The 25,193-nt window shown below is 40.9% G+C and overlaps 1 protein-coding gene across 2 annotated transcripts in view; it reads right to left on the reverse strand.

The window, feature by feature from the left end:
• NOL8 (nucleolar protein 8) overlaps positions 1-25,193 on the reverse strand; it is a 62,951-nt gene that overhangs the window by 14,503 nt on the left and 23,255 nt on the right. For both annotated transcript variants that reach the window (XM_069736916.1, XM_069736917.1), the window contains exons 7-11: positions 11,541-13,277; positions 10,512-10,616; positions 10,074-10,196; positions 9,873-9,966; positions 7,974-8,115 (exon numbers count right to left, since the gene is read on the reverse strand). In XM_069736916.1, coding sequence (XP_069593017.1) covers positions 7,974-8,115; positions 9,873-9,966; positions 10,074-10,196; positions 10,512-10,616; positions 11,541-13,277 — 2,201 coding nt within the window. The remainder of the gene's footprint in view (positions 1-7,973; positions 8,116-9,872; positions 9,967-10,073; positions 10,197-10,511; positions 10,617-11,540; positions 13,278-25,193) is intronic.

Raw genomic sequence — 25,193 nt, forward strand, 5'->3', positions numbered from 1 at the left:
TTTAGTAGATAGATAAGGTGCATTTTGGCATTTAATAGAGGTATTCTACACAGAAAAGGGTCAGATTGAAAGACTTGATATATATGATGCAAACTGAGAAGCAATGTCGAGGTGTCCAGTGTCCGCAGCTCTGGTATAACGCTTTGGCACGACAGGTTTCCGCGTATATTTCTGTGTTGCAAATCTCTCCTAATTCCAGGATTATCTTTAAGCATTTACACATAGAGAAGAATGTATCTGTGTACTTCATTGCATTGATTTGATCTCTATGTATAGCCAGACGCACCCTTACAAGGTCTCCGGCGGGCCCACTTTTCTTCCACTATGTGAATTAATTTCAAACTGGTATTGATAATTTTTTTTTAATGTTCTGTACTAAATTTCTTAATATAAATTAGCAAAGTAAAATTTCATAAAAACACATACTGGAGAGGAAGGAATTGATTTGAAGAGGGAAATTAAAAGACTGGAAGATCATAAAGCAAAATTAGTGGAGCAACAAGAACAAAAAAATAAAAGTTAAAAAAAAAAATCAACTTTATTAGTCTTTATTAAAAATCTATATAACTGGTTAAAATAATGCTCTGTAGGGGCGTGGCTTCGGTGCTAATGGAGAAGCACCTGTGAAGAGAGAGCTCCTGGGGTTTTGTCCCAAATAATCTACTTCCACCGCACCAAGGAGACCCCCACGCCACAAAGACCCCTTACAACACCAGCTGACACACCAGAGAACCCCTCCAACCAAGTTCCGGAACATTTTCCCCGCATTTAGGGCTCCAAAGCCCCAAAGCTGCACAAGCTGCACCAGCGCGTCTAGGCCTCAGGCCTGCCGCCCAGCGGATCCATCTGCGCCGCCCTTAAGAGGAATTTCTGCCTCCTGTTTACAGGAATAACCTGCCACAACGGACTCATCTCCTCCTTCCAGGGTCCCCAAAACCGACCACCGGACATAAGAGAAAACAGACGGATCATCTGAGACCCCTGCACCAGCCAGAGTCTGCAGCCAAAATAGTCCCAAGCCTGCAGCGCCGCCGGGGGACCCTACCATAGCAGCTGATACCCGCAGGCAGAGAGAGCAGAGCTGCAGCGGCGCCTACAACCTGGACACAGATAGCCGGCCGACTGCTCCGGCAGAAGACACAGAGAGCATCCCCAGAAGACCGGCTCCGGAGCACAGGCGACAGAAGAGGAAGGAAGTCTCCTGCCACGCCAGTTACAACGCCGCCAGGTCTCCACCACCAGCGCCTGTCAGGCGCCGACAAACAACACAGAGCCACAGCAGCGGCGAAGTCCATACCTGCAGCCGCCGTCAGAGGATCCCCCAGCCGTCACTCCCGGAGTAAAAGTCCCGGACCGCATCCACCAACGCGGCAAGTACCGGAGCTCCGGTCTCGTACGGAGACCCGAAGCTCCGCCCCCTCATCCTGAGCCCGTGTCTCCGCCGGCGCCACCGAAGATATCTCCGGTGACGGAGATCTGAGCAGGAGGAGACGGAGCTGCAGCGGGGCTAAAGAAGGTAACAGCCCCAGCTCCTGACCCTCACAGCGGGCCCTGTCTCTCACCCTCCCCAGTAATCCCGGACCTGTCGGGCAATCCTTGGGGCACATTCTTATAACGCAGTACTGGGAGGGCACTGGATCGATCCCCCTCCACCTCTCCTGCCTACATTCCAAGCCCCCATATAAGCACATAAACTAAGGGCATCAATAACCCCCCCCCCCCCCTAATCTCGGTCTCATAATAAATAAACAAACAAATAAACAACCAGTAAACCAAAAGACTTAAGATCTCAAATTAGCTGCCTAAGGGAAGAAGTCCCGGCAAAAACATTTAGGAATCCATACACAGGGGCCACTCTGTTGTTCGCTCACCAGAACTGATAACAGAGAACAACAGCTCTAAACTCTAAGTTCTGCACCAAAACTACAAAAATCAACCTGCTTAGTGAATCTTACAGTATTTTTTCATCTGACTTCTTATAACAAGGTGCATTATTTCCTACATTAACAGATAACCAAGGGGAAAAGGCTAAAACTCAGTGCCATTGCATTCAACTCAATTACACCAGAATAAATTCAGCTAAGGTACCAACGGCTTCTAGGCCTTCTATCTGCCAATATGAGCGGCACTAAACCCAAAGGAAAAACCGTCCCAACCGCGCCACTAAGATCCCAATATAGCCAGAAACAAGAAAAAACCCTGAGTCGCAGAGACCAGGAAAAAACTAGACACAACTCCTTCTCCTCTCCCAGGCCCAGATCCAGGTCTCCCAGGAGAGACCCTCCTAACCTTCTAGAATACGAATCCTTTAGCAAATCTCCAACCAGTAAACCTTCCCCAATAAAAATGGACTCATCATATAGCCTAAAAAGATCAAACCCAGGCGCAATAAGTGAGAAATACACATCCACGGAAAATTACTCTGGAGTAGAAGACGAGATTGACTCTAGTGACACCTCTCCAAATCCAACTCCCATGAAGAGCAAAATTAAACATGATATCCCAGGCCCCTTCGTAAGCTCCAATCCACCAGATTACGAAGATTAACTTAATAAACTAGCATCTAAAATGGACGAAAGATTAAATATCGCCGTCAAAACAATAAAGACGGAAATGGATATTAACTTCCAAAAATACTGTGACAAATTAGACGATAAAATAGATAACATAGACAGACAACTATCCAAACATGAGGAAAGGATCAACAGGCTCGAGCACAGGTCATCAATTTCATTTGACGAACTTGACCGAGTTAACATTGAGTTGAAGAACTTACGCTCCAAGATGGCCGACTTGGAGGACAGACGTAGAAGAAACAACTTAAAAATCAGAGGTATCCCTGAAGATGTGCCTCAAGATCAGCTATCTCAACATATAAAAAACATATTTAAATCAGCCTTGCCCGATCTATCAGACCTAGACCTAACAATTGACAGGGCCCACCGACTGCCAAAACCTCCTAAGGTCCCCGCTGATCTACCAAGAGATACTATTCTCAAAGTTCATTTCTTCAAGACTAAGGAGGCCATTCTCTCTTACTTGAGGGATAAAAAATCCTTCCCAGACCCCTACAAAAATCTGAAGGTTTTTCCCGATTTTTCCAAAGACACCCTGGAAGGCCGCAGAGAGTTCAGGCCAGTCACGTCAGCCCTCCGCGACAGAGGCATTAAATATAGATGGGGTTTCCCGCTCAAACTTCTAATCTCCTTCAGGGAAAAAATCATCCCGATCTATTCGGTCGATGAAGGAATGGACTTCGTCAGATCATTGGGCCGTTGATCAAATACGTTCTTTATAAATGGTTAACTTCCATTTTAAGGGGTCTTCTTTTCCTCTTCTCATCTTATTTTGGGACAGGCCCCTTATTCTCGTCCACGTGTACTAACCCCCTTTATCTTCTTTCTAGGTAGCTCTGCAACCTACCAGTTTTGTTCTGAATTTTCTTCTCCCTAGGTACCCACTAAGTTTTGGTTGATCTGTGGATAGACTAGGGAAAAGCTATATTTAGGTCCTTCTATTCCTGCTGTGACTTTATGCTTGTCTCCTCCTAGGTTACATCAGCCCTTCTTGGTTCTATTTTGTAAATATGTCATTCAAGATACTCTCCTATAATGTTAGAGGGCTGAATAGCCCACAAAAAAGACATGCTTTGTGGAGAGAGTTGATCAGTCTTCAGACAGATATTGCATGTATACAAGAGACAAAATTCCTGGCAGGGAATCACCCCTACTTTAATCACCGTAGCTTTCCTCATATTTTTGAGGCCTGTAACTCCAGCAAAAAAGCGGGGGTGACCACCCTGAACAGGAATAGTGTTCCTTTTGAGTTCATTGAGGAATATGCTGATCCAAAAGGCAGATATCACATCCTGATATGCAATATTAACGGCCAAGATTGTACTCTAATCAACACATATGCTCCAAACAAAAATCAGATTAGCTTTCTGTCTAAGCTCCTGAAGAAAATCAACAAGGTTAAGAAGGGTAACCTCATCTTCCTAGGCGACTTTAATGTCACCCCTGACAAAACACTTGACTCTTCTTCTGGCCTGAGACCAGCCTCAGAGGACCTGAATTGGTGGCTGGACAAAAATGAGCTCTATGACACCTTCAGATGTCTTAACTCCACATCTAGAGAGTATACTCATTTTTCTTCGGTCCATCATTCGGCATCCAGGATTGATCTAATATTGTCAGACATTTTCTCTCTGGAAAAATTCAAGAAATTGGACATCGGGGATAGGACTCTGTCTGACCATGCCCCTGTCACTGGAGAAGTTATCCTTGGCCCCTCCCTAAAAAACTATAAAACATGGAAATGCAGCTCATTTATCATTCACGATTCCATTCATGCGAACACGATCCAAAATAATATTTCCCATTTTTTCAACGAAAACCCTCCAGAAATCACCAACCCCGCAATCAATTGGTGCGCTCATAAAGCTGTCATTAGAGGTACCCTAATAAACATATCTTCTAAAATAAAAAAGGAAAAAAGGGCAAAAATTAAAAAACTTCAAAAAGGCATTCGTGACCTGGAAAAGTCCTTAATTAGCCTCCCTTCTTCCCCATCTAAACTCCAAACAGACTTAAACTCCCTTAGGCAAGACTTAAGATCCCTCCTCTTCTTACCTTACGAAGCTGCCCTCAATTCTTCCAATTTTAAGGTATATTCCTCCCTGAACAAGCCAACCAAGTACATGGCAAATAGAATAAAAAAACTTAGAATCCATAACAAAATTAATAGAATTTCTTCCCTTTCTGACAACACCACTTTATCCCACCCCCAAGATATAGTTAACGAATTTTCCAAATATTATTCTAAATTATATAACCTTAACCTAGACCCAACATCCCCCCCACCAAAAGAATCGGACATTAAATCCTATCTTGCCAATATCAACCTTCCTTCCCTTACAAAGGAAGAAATTGAATCCCTATCAGCCCCTTTCTCCTCCTTAGAAGTTGAAGAGGCCATCAATCACCTCAAATCGCAAAAATCCCCAGGGCCAGATGGCTTTTGTAATTCATATTACAAAGCTTTTGGAAAAAACTTAACACCCCACCTGGTTAAACTATTCAATTATGTTTCTGATTCAGGCTCCTTTCCTCCAGAAATGTTGGAGGCCTCAATCGTCCTTATCCCAAAGCAAACAGCTAACCCTATGGAAACTAGTAGCTATAGGCCCATATCCCTCCTGAACTCAGACATCAAGTTATACTCAAAAATTTTGGCCAATAGACTTAGCGTCATCCTCCCTAGATTGATAGTCAATGATCAAATGGGGTTTATCAAAAATAGGCAACCTGCTGACGCCACCAGAAGGATATTGAATCAAATCAAACTCACTAATAAATCCAAAACCCCCACAGTTTTTGTCTCTTTAGATGCCGAGAAGGCCTTTGATCGTATAGATTGGAGCTTCCTCAAACAGACCCTTCAAAAATTTGGTTTTAATGACAAACTTATCTCTTCATTTATGACACTATATCAAGGTCCTACAGCTAAAGTCACTTGCAATAATCATATCTCAGACCCCTTCCTTATTAACAATGGCACTAGACAAGGTTGCCCCTTATCACCTCTACTTTTCAATTTGGCACTTGAACCCCTGGCGGAACGTATCAGACAGAATTCTCTCATTACAGGCATATCCACCAACAAACGTCATCACAAACTTAGCTTATTTGCAGACGACATTATCCTAACCCTTACCAACCCAACTGTCTCCACTCTAGAAACTATCAAAGAACTTGAAAACTTTGCATCTCTTTCCAAATTCAAAATCAACGGCTCAAAATCTAACATCCTACCCATCCATCTCTGCAAAAAAGAAATCAATTCCTTGAAAAAGGTAATATCATTCAAGTGGTGTAATGAAGAATTCCCATACTTAGGAATCACAATTAACAAAAACCTTGATAAAACTATCTCCTCAAACTTGGGGAAGATAGATGAAATACTTAAAAAAGATTGCAACACTTTTAATGACAAAAGTCTATCCTGGTGGGGGAGAAACCTAACAGTTAAGATGTTTACCCTACCAAAAATCTTATATATCCTTAGATGTATTCCCCTTCCCATCCCCGCATCTTTTCTGCATAAGATCCAATCAAGGCTAAATAAATACATTTGGAATGATAAAAAGCCTAGAACAAATACCAGATCCCTTTACAAAACAAAAATCCACGGAGGAATGGATCTCCCAAATATTACGGCCCACTATAATACACTTCTACTAAAACAAAGCTCACCCTGGTGGTCAGACCAGAATGAACCTGCATGGCTCGACTTAGAGGTAGAGATTAACGGAAGAAAACCCCTTAAATCCATCATTCTCAAAGCTATATCTAATTCCCCCAACAAAACCCACAGCCACCCAATTTTTCAGGCGATTTCTCTCGCATGGTCTTCATTTCTAAAAAAGGGAGATGGGGTTAAAAACAATCCTGTTCAACTCAAACTATCCCTGCTATTTATCTACTCAATTCTGAATCTTGTCCTACCCCCTATATGGGCTGACTTAAAAATTCAAACCCTGGGCGACATTTACACTGGGTCTAAATTCATTGACTTCAGTTCACTAAAAAACAAATTCAAAGCCCCCTCGTCTCTTTTCCTTCACTACATGATTCTGAGGGAAAACCTAAGTCTATTTCTTAACCTCAAATTGAAATTCTCGGAGCCTTCCTCAAAAATATTATCCAATCCAAATCACCCAATCTTCTGGAGTCACAAGTTCATCTACAATAGCTTCAATAAAGACTCATCACTGGTTAAAAACGCAGCTCTCATAACATGGGAGAAATCCCTAGGTCTCCAGGCCTCTACAGACGATTGGGAGGAGGCCTTTTCGGCATCATACCAATCGTCAATTTCAATGTCCCTTCTGGAGACACACTTTAAGGTGTGCTCCAGGTGGTATTACACTCCAGCAAGACTGTCTCACATCAGCACATCCAACTCCCCCCTATGTTGGAGGAACTGTGGCCATAAAGGCGACTTATTGCATATCTTTTGGAGCTGCCCCACCGTGGCCCTCTTTTGGCTGGAAATTTCCTCAATCATCTCTAAATTGTCAGGGTCCCCTTCTACCCTCTCCCCACAATTAGCACTTCTCTCCTTGGACACTAATTCTATCGACAGATCCTTATTGCGCATAATCCTACATCTCTGTTTAGTAGCTAAGAAATCCATTGCCTTCCACTGGAAAAAACCCACACTGCCCAATGCAGCCTTTGTTGTCAAACTCATGATGCAACATAGAGAATTTGAACTCAAATTTGCCCTGCTTAGTAACGAATTTGGCAAATTTTACCAAAAGTGGCATATATGGGAGCAGCATTATCCTCCTTGAACAACCAACATAATCAACTTGGTTTACGTCTCAATATAAGTTGAAAATGTTCACAAAACTTTCTCTCTTTCCCCTCTCATGTTAAATGTCGGTTTGTAGCCGTAATTGCTTGATATTAACAAGTTTTTTCACAAGGACCACCTCCTTGCATTGTTTAGATAAATGGTTGATGACTCGATTCCTGCCTATTTGCCTTTAAGGGTTGCGTCCCTTGCTTCACTCTATGTTGAATTATTTCTACGCATAGTATGTTGTATTTACCCTCCCCTTCTTCCCTTCACTCCTATCCTTCCCTCTCCTTTCCTCCCCTCCCTCCATTCCCCTCCCCCTCCTCCAGGTTAAAATACAAAATCCCAATAAAGTTTTTTTTGGAAAAAATAATGCTCTGTATGCCAAGATGATCAGTATTTTTTTAACTGATCATGTGCCCAGATTCTAGATTTTGTAGCCAGATCCAGAATACGGTCTATACCTGTAGCCACTGACACTACAGATATCTGTCCACGCCGCCATGTTTCACCATTCCTGTGGAGTCACCAGGGGATTGGGACATTGGTAGGACTGACAGTAGTAAAACTACACTATAGTAATAAGGGAAGACAACACATTTTCTTACTTGAAAGCCTTTGCTTTAGCCGCCTTTTTGCTTGTTGGCTGTGGCTCCACATTGATGTTTAGAACACTTTGCAAGATGTCCAAGTTCTTCTTCTTTTCAGCCGACAGACCATCATCATCTGCCTGCGATGTCTGTGGTTTTTCTGTAAGAGGCAATGTATCATAACACAGAAACAAAGAGGCTGTCAAAATGCTTCATGCGTATGAAAGTAAAACATCAACTTTAGATGAAAGCTATGGGTCTTCTTCCCAGACGCAGCAGCCATAAAATTCAACTAAAATTACAAGAAAATCAAAAATCTCTATGCCTTAATCACAATGTTACATGCAATTTTTATTGCATCGTCTTATTGCCACCAACATGTATGCTCAGCCTTATAGGAGTTTTCTGGCTTTGGGGTACAAGACTGCAGTCGATCTATGTGATTGCAGATTTGTGAAGCCTCACTAGAAAGCGCACTGTGAGGATTCTCCAATGTCAGTAGCGGTGGGTGTGTGATCTTAAGTATGTGATTTGCATACACAAGTCATGTTCCGACTAGACTTGCACGCCCTCGCTCAATACATCTGTACACGTTTAGTGGGAATGTGACAGGGAGTATGCCAATCACATACTCGCAGTCACAATATTGCATGCTCCTGGTGCCGGAGAATCCTTACAGTGTGCCGTGTACGCTCGAGGATTCACATATTGACTGCAAACTTAAGGTCAGACAACCCCTTTAAAGGAGAACACACTTCTAAAATAACCTCAGAAGTCATAGGAGACCACAATGTAAAACATATATATTGTGGGGCAAAGTGAATATTTACCTCTAACGATGCCCGCTTCTGCCATTTAAGCAGCAATAAAATTACACCTCCAGGTCTTTCTACCAAAAGCAACATCATTTATCATTGCCGCTCCTGCTCTATGAACGACTCTACAGACTTGTCGCCAACAGGTTCCCTTTAACAACGTTAATGTCCTTCCGATACAGATCGAACATAGCTGCATATCTTAAAGGGGCTAGCCACTTCAGTTTTATTAGAGGTGTTGAGGACATGATTTTGTGTATTATACTGGTATGACTTGTTAGTGCAGTTTTCCCCCATACACTGGCTGCTGGTGGAGTAGGATTGACCAGACCTGTCCATCAATCTCCTCCAACAGAAAAGCAGCTTTGCCCACGTGAAGCGTTTTACAATTGGACAAGGCTGATGGACAGGTCTGGTCACTGCTCCTCCACCAGCAGCCACTGTATAGTCTGGAGATCTGTGCGGTCTGAGGAAAGCTGCAGTAATAAGAGCAGGAGGAGAACCTGTCATATCTAATAGAAAATCGCACAAAATCATGTCCCCAATACATCTGATAAAGTAAAGATAACATGGCCAACCCCGTTAACTCATTCTGCGGCCAGCAATCGACCGAGCCACACAGAGGAGACAGGAGGCAAACAGTGAAACATTTTTAATGAAACCCAGTTGCAAAAATTATTTTTAGTACCATTTAATGAACGCACCATTTTTTAAATTTCAGCACTGGAGTGGTGCAACTAATTTAACAGCCCCAGTATTCATCTGTTCCCAGCGTCACTCCGGTCCCACGCTGCCATCTTGTGACCGCAACTTCTGACTGACCGGAAAGTCAGAAGTAAAGATCACAAGCGCTTATTGCAAGTCTACGAGAGCCTCGTTCTGGCCTCATTCTGGCTCTCAGCGACTTGCAGATTGACCGTCAAACACTGGAGTGATCCGGTAGGTCATAACCTGCAAAAGACTGACCGTAGCATCGCCGATCACAGATGAAGATGGCGGCTGGCAAGTATAACACTAGGGTCAGTGACCTCCATTATTGCACCATGTGTAATGTCACCAAAGAAGAACAACCCCTGTAAGATGATTCCTAAGCTGTTCTTACCAGTGTCAGTTTCTTCCTCGCTATTGTCTTCTAAAAATCGTGCGTCCATTTTGAACCGCTCGTCAGTTCCAAAGCGAGACTGCAATGCCATGAGCTGCATGCAGAGAAACAAAGCATGATTAATCGTGATGCAAAGAAACATAACATGACTAAACGTCTTGTGTATCCCCGATCAAGATCAGATGAGGAGATGCAACTGACCTTCTCCCCAGATCGCCCTTCATATTGAGTCTTTATTTCAAATCTCTCGTCATCTTTCTCTTCTTCGTCATCTGAATCTTCCCCACTGCTGTCAAACAACTTAGCTTTGATAGGCTTTATCATCTGTGTATATAAAAAAATAAAATGAAGTGTAAGAAAGCTCTCCCAGAATGCATATTTTAAGATATAGAATGTATTTTACAACAATTAACATGTCCTGGTTTTCATAGAGAGCCCTTGTCAATACGATGCATGGAAGCTCCAGAATCAGGGAGAAATGGCAGCAAATCCAAGTAGTCGATAAAATTCCAGAACCATCACTGGCGTAATCAGGTACAGGTATTTTAATTTAATTTTGAACACTTCACTGGACAATAGTCATGCAAATGACTTCCCCATATGATATTACTCATGGTTGACCTCACATACAGAACATACCTTCTTGTTATGTCCGTTGCTTGCACTTGAGTCTTGCTTTTCACTTTCCTCCTCGGATTCAGAGTCAAACACAATGTGTTGGCTCTTCTTTGCAGTTTGTGAATCCTGGAAAGCAGGGTAAAATAGCAGCAGTTCATAAGCCATTTATGTGTGGCCCGTTACAGATATAGAGCTGGGGTGTGTCTGATCATTATAACCTGAAGTCTAGAAATATCTTCTAATGGCCCAATTAGTGGGTGGAGGCGAAGTGGCGCAGCACTTTAAGAGCACAGTTGCTACTTAGCGCCTGCAATGGCTGGAGGCTACAGAAGACAAATCCCAGCAGGTTAGACACTGCTGCAATGTACCCAGTTGATTTGACGCCTATATATTAAAAGGCAGTCGAGCCAACACAGAATTATGCGGCCCTTAGGACACATGTGGAAGTTTGCAATTCTTAGTGTCAGCCTAAGCAGCGGCATACATCCATGGTGTCCTGTGTCATCCAATGTAGCGACAGAAGTGAGGATTTAGAATATTTTCTGACAACTATTATCACCTCTGCATTATGTTGACAGGAGGCAGAAACCTAACAAGTCATTTATGCAGAAGCACAGATCTGCATCCCATCAACAGAAGCACAAGACATTTTATGACAATAGTAATTTTAAAGAGGATTGGGGGGGGGGGCCTGAACTTAAATTTCTTCAGTGCCTATATCGCACTGTAGATTGTCAAATCTTGTCAGTGCGTAGTATGCTCACTGTCAGGATTGCCCTCGGTTGCTTTTTCCCCTGCTCCTCTCGATGTTGTATTGAGAGAAGCGAATGAGCAGTTAGTCGATACATGACCGCTAGTCGTGTGAAATTCTGACACGGAGCATACTGAACACTGTCAGTATTCTTCAATCTGCAACGAGATAGAAATTTAGACTTATCCCAGGAAACCCCTTAACTGTTGCAGTTGTTGCCCACAGAAAACCGTCAACGTAGTGCGTAGAGCATTATTTCTATAACCAAGCCTGACAACATTTCCAAGAAAATTGCTCACCAGTTTAACCAGAGCTCCTTGAATGACTTGCTTCTGCTGCTCCCGTTCTTTTCTTCTTTCTTCCATTGCCGCCAGCCTCTTCTGATTATCCTGAAGCCGCTTAGTTCTTGCATTAGGTTGCCCCTCGGAGCTGCTCTTCTGAGACACCTTTGCCTTAGTAACTGGGGATGAGGCAGAACTGGCCTCCTCCTCACTGCTGGACTCATCGCTGCTGCTGCTACTACTACTAGGGCCTTCACTTTTCCAGTGGGCATCGGTTGAGACATTCTGGTCTGTTTTAGGTGGTCTTTCACCTTTGATTTCGGATTCCTGATGTCCTTTACCTTCAGTAAACGTAGCATTTCCATTTGTCTCACAGCCGACAGCCTCCGGATGATCATATGACTTTGTACAAGATACAGAGACGGACAATGACGACATCAGTGAGCCCAGCCCCTTAAATGCTGGAGGCCGGGGCAGAGGATTTTTCTTTTTCTTCTTTTTCCGTTTGGAGTCATCATTTGAGCTATCATCCTCTTCTAAAATAGAAGCCACAATATCCTCTGGCTCGATACCTTTCTTTCTCTTTACATTTCCATTACCAGATTTGTTCTTCGTTGATTTCCATGTTCGAGTCTCTGCTTCTTCACCTTCTCTGGTGACATCTGAATTCTCCTCCTCATTTGCAGTGGATTTTGAGCTTTTTTTCCCTGGAGAGTTTAATGTTCTGACTGATGGATCTTGCTTCACAGATTTGCTTTCTATATTACAGTCACCTGCTCCTAGATCTTTAGATTTGTCCCTTGTAGTTTCTTTGCCATCTGATCCCTTCTGTGCACCTACAATACCACGCTGCACACACTTTGCACCAGCTATAACAATATCCGTATCTGCAGAGTCGTATTCCTGGTCCGAATCGTTCTGGTCATCTGCTTCGTCAACATCAGACTCATCAGCCTGATTAGCGAGTGCCTCAAGGTCTTCTATTGTCAGATCCAGTCGGTAGCAGTTTTGCATCATGGACTTATATTCTTCATCTGAACAGGAGCCACTGCTGTCTTCTGCGTCACTCTCATCATCTTCTGTCCTACCATTTTCTTGATTCACATGGCATTTTGAGTTACTGAATTCTGTGGAGACCACATTACTTTTTTGGGACTTTTCACTTTTACCTTTTCTGCAGTTTTGGTTGGTCCTTGCAACGGTGATGATTTCATCTGTATCGGCAGAGTCGTACTCATGGTCATCTTCAGAGTGACTATTGGATCTCCTGTGATTTCCGATTTCCTCAGCCCAATGAGTTGTGTACTTGGGTGCGAAAGAGTCATCCACAACTTCTATATCCGCGTCTTCAGAGTGTCCTTCACCTACTGCCACCATTTTCTCCCTTTCAATAATAGTTTTAAGTTCTTCTTCAGAGTCATACTCATCGTCAGACATACTGTTAATGCTTTTATTCCCCACATAACCACAACTCTTTCCTTTGTGTTGAGACTCTACGGCGTTCACAGCTTTTTGGAGAGTGGCCTGAGGGGTTCGGATATTGCTCTCTTTTTCTTCAGTCTTATCACAAGAATTGACTCTGCTCTTCTTTACTGGACTCTTAAATTCTGGGAATTCTCCTCTGCGTTTCTTGCTTATATCATCATTGCCACCATCCAGGTGCCACGTCAGCTGAGCGACAGGAGTCGACACAAGTGAAGTGTTGTCCAGTTTTTTAACATTATGGCAATACTTTGAGGGGTCATATTTTGTGATGTTCACTAGAGTTAAGGAAAACCGTACTACATGGAAAACCACATTCAATGAATTGGGACAAGTCATGACTGCAGATTACATGCTGCAAAAAACTAAGTTAAAGGGGTATTCCCAGTTCCGAAAAGCCCTTATCCCCAGGCTGTAGACAATGCTGCTGCTCCTGATGTATATTATTGCCTGCAGCGCTGATGCCACAGACAGCGCTGCAGCCAATGAGTGAGCACAGCAGGTCTACCCAAGAGGACAGCACGAGCCGCTCAGATCACCGACTGGCTGCAGCGCCGTGGAAATCACATCAGTGGTGCAGACGATAACAGACTCCAGGAATAGCAGAGACTCTTCTGGACCTGGGAAGGGGTAGCAAAAAAAAAAAAAAAAAAAAAAAACAGGGGGATTGTTTGATTTTTTCAAACAAACTTTAGCCGTGGGCTCAACTCTTTACTTTTCCTTCGACAATTATAGTTAATTATTACATGATAAAAAAAATAAATAAAAAAAAATCGGAGTGTAATCATGTCCATCAGATACTGTAGATATTGATTTTTGCCACAACCACCTTGTGGTACAACATAACTCAACTATAGAGTTTGGACGATAATATCTACAACGCATTTCAAAGCTGAACTAGCGTGTTTTTCAAGTCAAAAATAATTTTTTCCCCACTTGAAAAAGATGCTATTCCAGAATTCAAAAGCATTGTGGAAATAAAAAAACATTCATGCAGGGGTGCATTCGTGCACTTGTATTCGTGTATTTTTATTCAAAGTACTTTTTTTTCTAAGTACTCGGCAGTTATAACATGGCAGAATATAATCAAGCATCTCTTCTCTCTTCATACAGGTAAACAGATCATTCATTCTCTGAGCTGAAATATCCTGCATGTCTATTGCTCCAGTCCCTGACAGCAAGCAGCTTGAATGGTAAACAGATCATTCATTCTCTGAGCTGAAATATCCTGCATGTCTATTGCTCCAGTCCCTGACAGCAAGCAGCTTGAATGGTAAACAGATCATTCATTCTCTGAGCTGAAATATCCTGCATGTCTATTGCTCCAGTCCCTGACAGCAAGCAGCTTGAATGGTAAACAGATCATTCATTCTCTGAGCTGAAATATCCTGCATGTCTATTGCTCCAGTCCCTGACAGCAAGCAGCTTGAATGGTAAACAGATCATTCATTCTCTGAGCTGAAATATCCTGCATGTCTATTGCTCCAGTCCCTGACAGCAAGCAGCTTGAATGGTAAACAGATCATTCATTCTCTGAGCTGAAATATCCTGCATGTCTATTGCTCCAGTCCCTGACAGCAAGCAGCTTGAATGGTATCTGAGTCATTCCATCTTCGGCATTGAATCCTGCATATATCTATATATGTAAACAGATCATTCATTCTCTGAGCTGAAATATCCTGCATGTCTATTGCTCCAGTCCCTGACAGCAAGCAGCTTGAATGGTAAACAGATCATTCATTCTCTGAGCTGAAATATCCTGCATGTCTATTGCTCCAGTCCCTGACAGCAAGCAGCTTGAATGGTAAACAGATCATTCATTCTCTGAGCTGAAATATCCTGCATGTCTATTGCTCCAGTCCCTGACAGCAAGCAGCTTGAATGGTAAACAGATCATTCATTCTCTGAGCTGAAATATCCTGCATGTCTATTGCTCCAGTCCCTGACAGCAAGCAGCTTGAATGGTATCTGAGTCATTCCATCTTCGGCATTGAATCCTGCATATATCTATATATGTTAGTCATCCTATTATGCATTTTTTGTGTTTATAGATATTTAATCTGACTTTGCATGTCCTTACTCAGCGAGATCACATAACTGTTTCAAAGTGGTCTATGATCCATGTAGACCTGGACATTTGTTTATCTGATCACTACATTTATTGTGTCCTGTTGTCTCAACTGAGTTTGATTGATTGCTAACGAGCTTTAACACAAAAAAAAAAAAAATAGGAAGATCTAAGGGCTAGCCTTCTATAAATGTAGACTTAGCTTGGGGAAGCATTCATGCAGGGGTGCATTCGTGCACTTGTATTCGTGTATTTTTATTCAAAGTACTTTTTTTTCTAAGTACTCGGCAGTTATAACATGGCAGAATATAATCAAGCATCTCTTCTCTCTTCATACAGGTAAACAGATCATTCATTCTCTGAGCTGAAATATCCTGCATGTCTATTGCTCCAGTCCCTGACAGCAAGCAGCTTGAATGGTAAACAGATCATTCATTCTCTGAGCTGAAATATCCTGCATGTCTATTGCTCCAGTCCCTGACAGCAAGCAGCTTGAATGGTATCTGAGTCATTCCATCTTCGGCATTGAATCCTGCATATATCTATATATGTTAGTCATCCTATTATGCATTTTTTGTGTTTATAGATATTTAATCTGACTTTGCATGTCCTTACTCAGCGAGATCACATAACTGTTTCAAAGTGGTCTATGATCCATGTAGACCTGGACATTTGTTTATCTGATCACTACATTTATTGTGTCCTGTTGTCTCAACTGAGTTTGATTGATTGCTAACGAGCTTTAACACAAAAAAAAAAAAAATAGGAAGATCTAAGGGCTAGCCTTCTATAAATGTAGACTTAGCTTGGGGAAGCATTCATGCAGGGGTGCATTCGTGCACTTGTATTCGTGTATTTTTATTCAAAGTACTTTTTTTTCTAAGTACTCGGCAGTTATAACATGGCAGAATATAATCAAGCATCTCTTCTCTCTTCATACAGGTAAACAGATCATTCATTCTCTGAGCTGAAATATCCTGCATGTCTATTGCTCCAGTCCCTGACAGCAAGCAGCTTGAATGGTAAACAGATCATTCATTCTCTGAGCTGAAATATCCTGCATGTCTATTGCTCCAGTCCCTGACAGCAAGCAGCTTGAATGGTATCTGAGTCATTCCATCTTCGGCATTGAATCCTGCATATATCTATATATGTTAGTCATCCTATTATGCATTTTTTGTGTTTATAGATATTTAATCTGACTTTGCATGTCCTTACTCAGCGAGATCACATAACTGTTTCAAAGTGGTCTATGATCCATGTAGACCTGGACATTTGTTTATCTGATCACTACATTTATTGTGTCCTGTTGTCTCAACTGAGTTTGATTGATTGCTAACGAGCTTTAACACAAAAAAAAAAAAAATAGGAAGATCTAAGGGCTAGCCTTCTATAAATGTAGACTTAGCTTGGGGAAGCATTCATGCAGGGGTGCATTCGTGCACTTGTATTCGTGTATTTTTATTCAAAGTACTTTTTTTTCTAAGTACTCGGCAGTTATAACATGGCAGAATATAATCAAGCATCTCTTCTCTCTTCATACAGGTAAACAGATCATTCATTCTCTGAGCTGAAATATCCTGCATGTCTATTGCTCCAGTCCCTGACAGCAAGCAGCTTGAATGGTAAACAGATCATTCATTCTCTGAGCTGAAATATCCTGCATGTCTATTGCTCCAGTCCCTGACAGCAAGCAGCTTGAATGGTAAACAGATCATTCATTCTCTGAGCTGAAATATCCTGCATGTCTATTGCTCCAGTCCCTGACAGCAAGCAGCTTGAATGGTATCTGAGTCATTCCATCTTCGGCATTGAATCCTGCATATATCTATATATGTTAGTCATCCTATTATGCATTTTTTGTGTTTATAGATATTTAATCTGACTTTGCATGTCCTTACTCAGCGAGATCACATAACTGTTTCAAAGTGGTCTATGATCCATGTAGACCTGGACATTTGTTTATCTGATCACTACATTTATTGTGTCCTGTTGTCTCAACTGAGTTTGATTGATTGCTAACGAGCTTTAACACAAAAAAAAAAAAAATAGGAAGATCTAAGGGCTAGCCTTCTATAAATGTAGACTTAGCTTGGGGAAGCATTCATGCAGGGGTGCATTCGTGCACTTGTATTCGTGTATTTTTATTCAAAGTACTTTTTTTTCTAAGTACTCGGCAGTTATAACATGGCAGAATATAATCAAGCATCTCTTCTCTCTTCATACAGGTAAACAGATCATTCATTCTCTGAGCTGAAATATCCTGCATGTCTATTGCTCCAGTCCCTGACAGCAAGCAGCTTGAATGGTAAACAGATCATTCATTCTCTGAGCTGAAATATCCTGCATGTCTATTGCTCCAGTCCCTGACAGCAAGCAGCTTGAATGGTAAACAGATCATTCATTCTCTGAGCTGAAATATCCTGCATGTCTATTGCTCCAGTCCCTGACAGCAAGCAGCTTGAATGGTAAACAGATCATTCATTCTCTGAGCTGAAATATCCTGCATGTCTATTGCTCCAGTCCCTGACAGCAAGCAGCTTGAATGGTAAACAGATCATTCATTCTCTGAGCTGAAATATCCTGCATGTCTATTGCTCCAGTCCCTGACAGCAAGCAGCTTGAATGGTATCTGAGTCATTCCATCTTCGGCATTGAATCCTGCATATATCTATATATGTTAGTCATCCTATTATGCATTTTTTGTGTTTATAGATATTTAATCTGACTTTGCATGTCCTTACTCAGCGAGATCACATAACTGTTTCAAAGTGGTCTATGATCCATGTAGACCTGGACATTTGTTTATCTGATCACTACATTTATTGTGTCCTGTTGTCTCAACTGAGTTTGATTGATTGCTAACGAGCTTTAACACAAAAAAAAAAAAAATAGGAAGATCTAAGGGCTAGCCTTCTATAAATGTAGACTTAGCTTGGGGAAGCATTCATGCAGGGGTGCATTCGTGCACTTGTATTCGTGTATTTTTATTCAAAGTACTTTTTTTTCTAAGTACTCGGCAGTTATAACATGGCAGAATATAATCAAGCATCTCTTCTCTCTTCATACAGGTAAACAGATCATTCATTCTCTGAGCTGAAATATCCTGCATGTCTATTGCTCCAGTCCCTGACAGCAAGCAGCTTGAATGGTAAACAGATCATTCATTCTCTGAGCTGAAATATCCTGCATGTCTATTGCTCCAGTCCCTGACAGCAAGCAGCTTGAATGGTAAACAGATCATTCATTCTCTGAGCTGAAATATCCTGCATGTCTATTGCTCCAGTCCCTGACAGCAAGCAGCTTGAATGGTATCTGAGTCATTCCATCTTCGGCATTGAATCCTGCATATATCTATATATGTTAGTCATCCTATTATGCATTTTTTGTGTTTATAGATATTTAATCTGACTTTGCATGTCCTTACTCAGCGAGATCACATAACTGTTTCAAAGTGGTCTATGATCCATGTAGACCTGGACATTTGTTTATCTGATCACTACATTTATTGTGTCCTGTTGTCTCAACTGAGTTTGATTGATTGCTAACGAGCTTTAACACAAAAAAAAAAAAAATAGGAAGATCTAAGGGCTAGCCTTCTATAAATGTAGACTTAGCTTGGGGAAGCATTCATGCAGGGGTGCATTCGTGCACTTGTATTCGTGTATTTTTATTCAAAGTACTTTTTTTTCTAAGTACTCGGCAGTTATAACATGGCAGAATATAATCAAGCATCTCTTCTCTCTTCATACAGGTAAACAGATCATTCATTCTCTGAGCTGAAATATCCTGCATGTCTATTGCTCCAGTCCCTGACAGCAAGCAGCTTGAATGGTAAACAGATCATTCATTCTCTGAGCTGAAATATCCTGCATGTCTATTGCTCCAGTCCCTGACAGCAAGCAGCTTGAATGGTAAACAGATCATTCATTCTCTGAGCTGAAATATCCTGCATGTCTATTGCTCCAGTCCCTGACAGCAAGCAGCTTGAATGGTATCTGAGTCATTCCATCTTCGGCATTGAATCCTGCATATATCTATATATGTTAGTCATCCTATTATGCATTTTTTGTGTTTATAGATATTTAATCTGACTTTGCATGTCCTTACTCAGCGAGATCACATAACTGTTTCAAAGTGGTCTATGATCCATGTAGACCTGGACATTTGTTTATCTGATCACTACATTTATTGTGTCCTGTTGTCTCAACTGAGTTTGATTGATTGCTAACGAGCTTTAACACAAAAAAAAAAAAAATAGGAAGATCTAAGGGCTAGCCTTCTATAAATGTAGACTTAGCTTGGGGAAGCATTCATGCAGGGGTGCATTCGTGCACTTGTATTCGTGTATTTTTATTCAAAGTACTTTTTTTTCTAAGTACTCGGCAGTTATAACATGGCAGAATATAATCAAGCATCTCTTCTCTCTTCATACAGGTAAACAGATCATTCATTCTCTGAGCTGAAATATCCTGCATGTCTATTGCTCCAGTCCCTGACAGCAAGCAGCTTGAATGGTAAACAGATCATTCATTCTCTGAGCTGAAATATCCTGCATGTCTATTGCTCCAGTCCCTGACAGCAAGCAGCTTGAATGGTATCTGAGTCATTCCATCTTCGGCATTGAATCCTGCATATATCTATATATGTTAGTCATCCTATTATGCATTTTTTGTGTTTATAGATATTTAATCTGACTTTGCATGTCCTTACTCAGCGAGATCACATAACTGTTTCAAAGTGGTCTATGATCCATGTAGACCTGGACATTTGTTTATCTGATCACTACATTTATTGTGTCCTGTTGTCTCAACTGAGTTTGATTGATTGCTAACGAGCTTTAACACAAAAAAAAAAAAAATAGGAAGATCTAAGGGCTAGCCTTCTATAAATGTAGACTTAGCTTGGGGAAGCATTCATGCAGGGGTGCATTCGTGCACTTGTATTCGTGTATTTTTATTCAAAGTACTTTTTTTTCTAAGTACTCGGCAGTTATAACATGGCAGAATATAATCAAGCATCTCTTCTCTCTTCATACAGGTAAACAGATCATTCATTCTCTGAGCTGAAATATCCTGCATGTCTATTGCTCCAGTCCCTGACAGCAAGCAGCTTGAATGGTAAACAGATCATTCATTCTCTGAGCTGAAATATCCTGCATGTCTATTGCTCCAGTCCCTGACAGCAAGCAGCTTGAATGGTAAACAGATCATTCATTCTCTGAGCTGAAATATCCTGCATGTCTATTGCTCCAGTCCCTGACAGCAAGCAGCTTGAATGGTATCTGAGTCATTCCATCTTCGGCATTGAATCCTGCATATATCTATATATGTTAGTCATCCTATTATGCATTTTTTGTGTTTATAGATATTTAATCTGACTTTGCATGTCCTTACTCAGCGAGATCACATAACTGTTTCAAAGTGGTCTATGATCCATGTAGACCTGGACATTTGTTTATCTGATCACTACATTTATTGTGTCCTGTTGTCTCAACTGAGTTTGATTGATTGCTAACGAGCTTTAACACAAAAAAAAAAAAAATAGGAAGATCTAAGGGCTAGCCTTCTATAAATGTAGACTTAGCTTGGGGAAGCATTCATGCAGGGGTGCATTCGTGCACTTGTATTCGTGTATTTTTATTCAAAGTACTTTTTTTTCTAAGTACTCGGCAGTTATAACATGGCAGAATATAATCAAGCATCTCTTCTCTCTTCATACAGGTAAACAGATCATTCATTCTCTGAGCTGAAATATCCTGCATGTCTATTGCTCCAGTCCCTGACAGCAAGCAGCTTGAATGGTAAACAGATCATTCATTCTCTGAGCTGAAATATCCTGCATGTCTATTGCTCCAGTCCCTGACAGCAAGCAGCTTGAATGGTATCTGAGTCATTCCATCTTCGGCATTGAATCCTGCATATATCTATATATGTTAGTCATCCTATTATGCATTTTTTGTGTTTATAGATATTTAATCTGACTTTGCATGTCCTTACTCAGCGAGATCACATAACTGTTTCAAAGTGGTCTATGATCCATGTAGACCTGGACATTTGTTTATCTGATCACTACATTTATTGTGTCCTGTTGTCTCAACTGAGTTTGATTGATTGCTAACGAGCTTTAACACAAAAAAAAAAAAAATAGGAAGATCTAAGGGCTAGCCTTCTATAAATGTAGACTTAGCTTGGGGAAGCATTCATGCAGGGGTGCATTCGTGCACTTGTATTCGTGTATTTTTATTCAAAGTACTTTTTTTTCTAAGTACTCGGCAGTTATAACATGGCAGAATATAATCAAGCATCTCTTCTCTCTTCATACAGGTAAACAGATCATTCATTCTCTGAGCTGAAATATCCTGCATGTCTATTGCTCCAGTCCCTGACAGCAAGCAGCTTGAATGGTAAACAGATCATTCATTCTCTGAGCTGAAATATCCTGCATGTCTATTGCTCCAGTCCCTGACAGCAAGCAGCTTGAATGGTATCTGAGTCATTCCATCTTCGGCATTGAATCCTGCATATATCTATATATGTTAGTCATCCTATTATGCATTTTTTGTGTTTATAGATATTTAATCTGACTTTGCATGTCCTTACTCAGCGAGATCACATAACTGTTTCAAAGTGGTCTATGATCCATGTAGACCTGGACATTTGTTTATCTGATCACTACATTTATTGTGTCCTGTTGTCTCAACTGAGTTTGATTGATTGCTAACGAGCTTTAACACAAAAAAAAAAAAAATAGGAAGATCTAAGGGCTAGCCTTCTATAAATGTAGACTTAGCTTGGGGAAGCATTCATGCAGGGGTGCATTCGTGCACTTGTATTCGTGTATTTTTATTCAAAGTACTTTTTTTTCTAAGTACTCGGCAGTTATAACATGGCAGAATATAATCAAGCATCTCTTCTCTCTTCATACAGGTAAACAGATCATTCATTCTCTGAGCTGAAATATCCTGCATGTCTATTGCTCCAGTCCCTGACAGCAAGCAGCTTGAATGGTAAACAGATCATTCATTCTCTGAGCTGAAATATCCTGCATGTCTATTGCTCCAGTCCCTGACAGCAAGCAGCTTGAATGGTATCTGAGTCATTCCATCTTCGGCATTGAATCCTGCATATATCTATATATGTTAGTCATCCTATTATGCATTTTTTGTGTTTATAGATATTTAATCTGACTTTGCATGTCCTTACTCAGCGAGATCACATAACTGTTTCAAAGTGGTCTATGATCCATGTAGACCTGGACATTTGTTTATCTGATCACTACATTTATTGTGTCCTGTTGTCTCAACTGAGTTTGATTGATTGCTAACGAGCTTTAACACAAAAAAAAAAAAAATAGGAAGATCTAAGGGCTAGCCTTCTATAAATGTAGACTTAGCTTGGGGAAGCATTCATGCAGGGGTGCATTCGTGCACTTGTATTCGTGTATTTTTATTCAAAGTACTTTTTTTTCTAAGTACTCGGCAGTTATAACATGGCAGAATATAATCAAGCATCTCTTCTCTCTTCATACAGGTAAACAGATCATTCATTCTCTGAGCTGAAATATCCTGCATGTCTATTGCTCCAGTCCCTGACAGCAAGCAGCTTGAATGGTAAACAGATCATTCATTCTCTGAGCTGAAATATCCTGCATGTCTATTGCTCCAGTCCCTGACAGCAAGCAGCTTGAATGGTATCTGAGTCATTCCATCTTCGGCATTGAATCCTGCATATATCTATATATGTTAGTCATCCTATTATGCATTTTTTGTGTTTATAGATATTTAATCTGACTTTGCATGTCCTTACTCAGCGAGATCACATAACTGTTTCAAAGTGGTCTATGATCCATGTAGACCTGGACATTTGTTTATCTGATCACTACATTTATTGTGTCCTGTTGTCTCAACTGAGTTTGATTGATTGCTAACGAGCTTTAACACAAAAAAAAAAAAAATAGGAAGATCTAAGGGCTAGCCTTCTATAAATGTAGACTTAGCTTGGGGAAGCATTCATGCAGGGGTGCATTCGTGCACTTGTATTCGTGTATTTTTATTCAAAGTACTTTTTTTTCTAAGTACTCGGCAGTTATAACATGGCAGAATATAATCAAGCATCTCTTCTCTCTTCATACAGGTAAACAGATCATTCATTCTCTGAGCTGAAATATCCTGCATGTCTATTGCTCCAGTCCCTGACAGCAAGCAGCTTGAATGGTAAACAGATCATTCATTCTCTGAGCTGAAATATCCTGCATGTCTATTGCTCCAGTCCCTGACAGCAAGCAGCTTGAATGGTAAACAGATCATTCATTCTCTGAGCTGAAATATCCTGCATGTCTATTGCTCCAGTCCCTGACAGCAAGCAGCTTGAATGGTATCTGAGTCATTCCATCTTCGGCATTGAATCCTGCATATATCTATATATGTTAGTCATCCTATTATGCATTTTTTGTGTTTATAGATATTTAATCTGACTTTGCATGTCCTTACTCAGCGAGATCACATAACTGTTTCAAAGTGGTCTATGATCCATGTAGACCTGGACATTTGTTTATCTGATCACTACATTTATTGTGTCCTGTTGTCTCAACTGAGTTTGATTGATTGCTAACGAGCTTTAACACAAAAAAAAAAAAAATAGGAAGATCTAAGGGCTAGCCTTCTATAAATGTAGACTTAGCTTGGGGAAGCATTCATGCAGGGGTGCATTCGTGCACTTGTATTCGTGTATTTTTATTCAAAGTACTTTTTTTTCTAAGTACTCGGCAGTTATAACATGGCAGAATATAATCAAGCATCTCTTCTCTCTTCATACAGGTAAACAGATCATTCATTCTCTGAGCTGAAATATCCTGCATGTCTATTGCTCCAGTCCCTGACAGCAAGCAGCTTGAATGGTAAACAGATCATTCATTCTCTGAGCTGAAATATCCTGCATGTCTATTGCTCCAGTCCCTGACAGCAAGCAGCTTGAATGGTAAACAGATCATTCATTCTCTGAGCTGAAATATCCTGCATGTCTATTGCTCCAGTCCCTGACAGCAAGCAGCTTGAATGGTATCTGAGTCATTCCATCTTCGGCATTGAATCCTGCATATATCTATATATGTTAGTCATCCTATTATGCATTTTTTGTGTTTATAGATATTTAATCTGACTTTGCATGTCCTTACTCAGCGAGATCACATAACTGTTTCAAAGTGGTCTATGATCCATGTAGACCTGGACATTTGTTTATCTGATCACTACATTTATTGTGTCCTGTTGTCTCAACTGAGTTTGATTGATTGCTAACGAGCTTTAACACAAAAAAAAAAAAAATAGGAAGATCTAAGGGCTAGCCTTCTATAAATGTAGACTTAGCTTGGGGAAGCATTCATGCAGGGGTGCATTCGTGCACTTGTATTCGTGTATTTTTATTCAAAGTACTTTTTTTTCTAAGTACTCGGCAGTTATAACATGGCAGAATATAATCAAGCATCTCTTCTCTCTTCATACAGGTAAACAGATCATTCATTCTCTGAGCTGAAATATCCTGCATGTCTATTGCTCCAGTCCCTGACAGCAAGCAGCTTGAATGGTAAACAGATCATTCATTCTCTGAGCTGAAATATCCTGCATGTCTATTGCTCCAGTCCCTGACAGCAAGCAGCTTGAATGGTAAACAGATCATTCATTCTCTGAGCTGAAATATCCTGCATGTCTATTGCTCCAGTCCCTGACAGCAAGCAGCTTGAATGGTAAACAGATCATTCATTCTCTGAGCTGAAATATCCTGCATGTCTATTGCTCCAGTCCCTGACAGCAAGCAGCTTGAATGGTATCTGAGTCATTCCATCTTCGGCATTGAATCCTGCATATATCTATATATGTTAGTCATCCTATTATGCATTTTTTGTGTTTATAGATATTTAATCTGACTTTGCATGTCCTTACTCAGCGAGATCACATAACTGTTTCAAAGTGGTCTATGATCCATGTAGACCTGGACATTTGTTTATCTGATCACTACATTTATTGTGTCCTGTTGTCTCAACTGAGTTTGATTGATTGCTAACGAGCTTTAACACAAAAAAAAAAAAAATAGGAAGATCTAAGGGCTAGCCTTCTATAAATGTAG

Source organism: Ranitomeya imitator, chromosome 8, assembly GCF_032444005.1.
Source record: "Ranitomeya imitator isolate aRanImi1 chromosome 8, aRanImi1.pri, whole genome shotgun sequence".
NCBI classification, from domain to species: domain Eukaryota; kingdom Metazoa; phylum Chordata; class Amphibia; order Anura; family Dendrobatidae; genus Ranitomeya; species Ranitomeya imitator.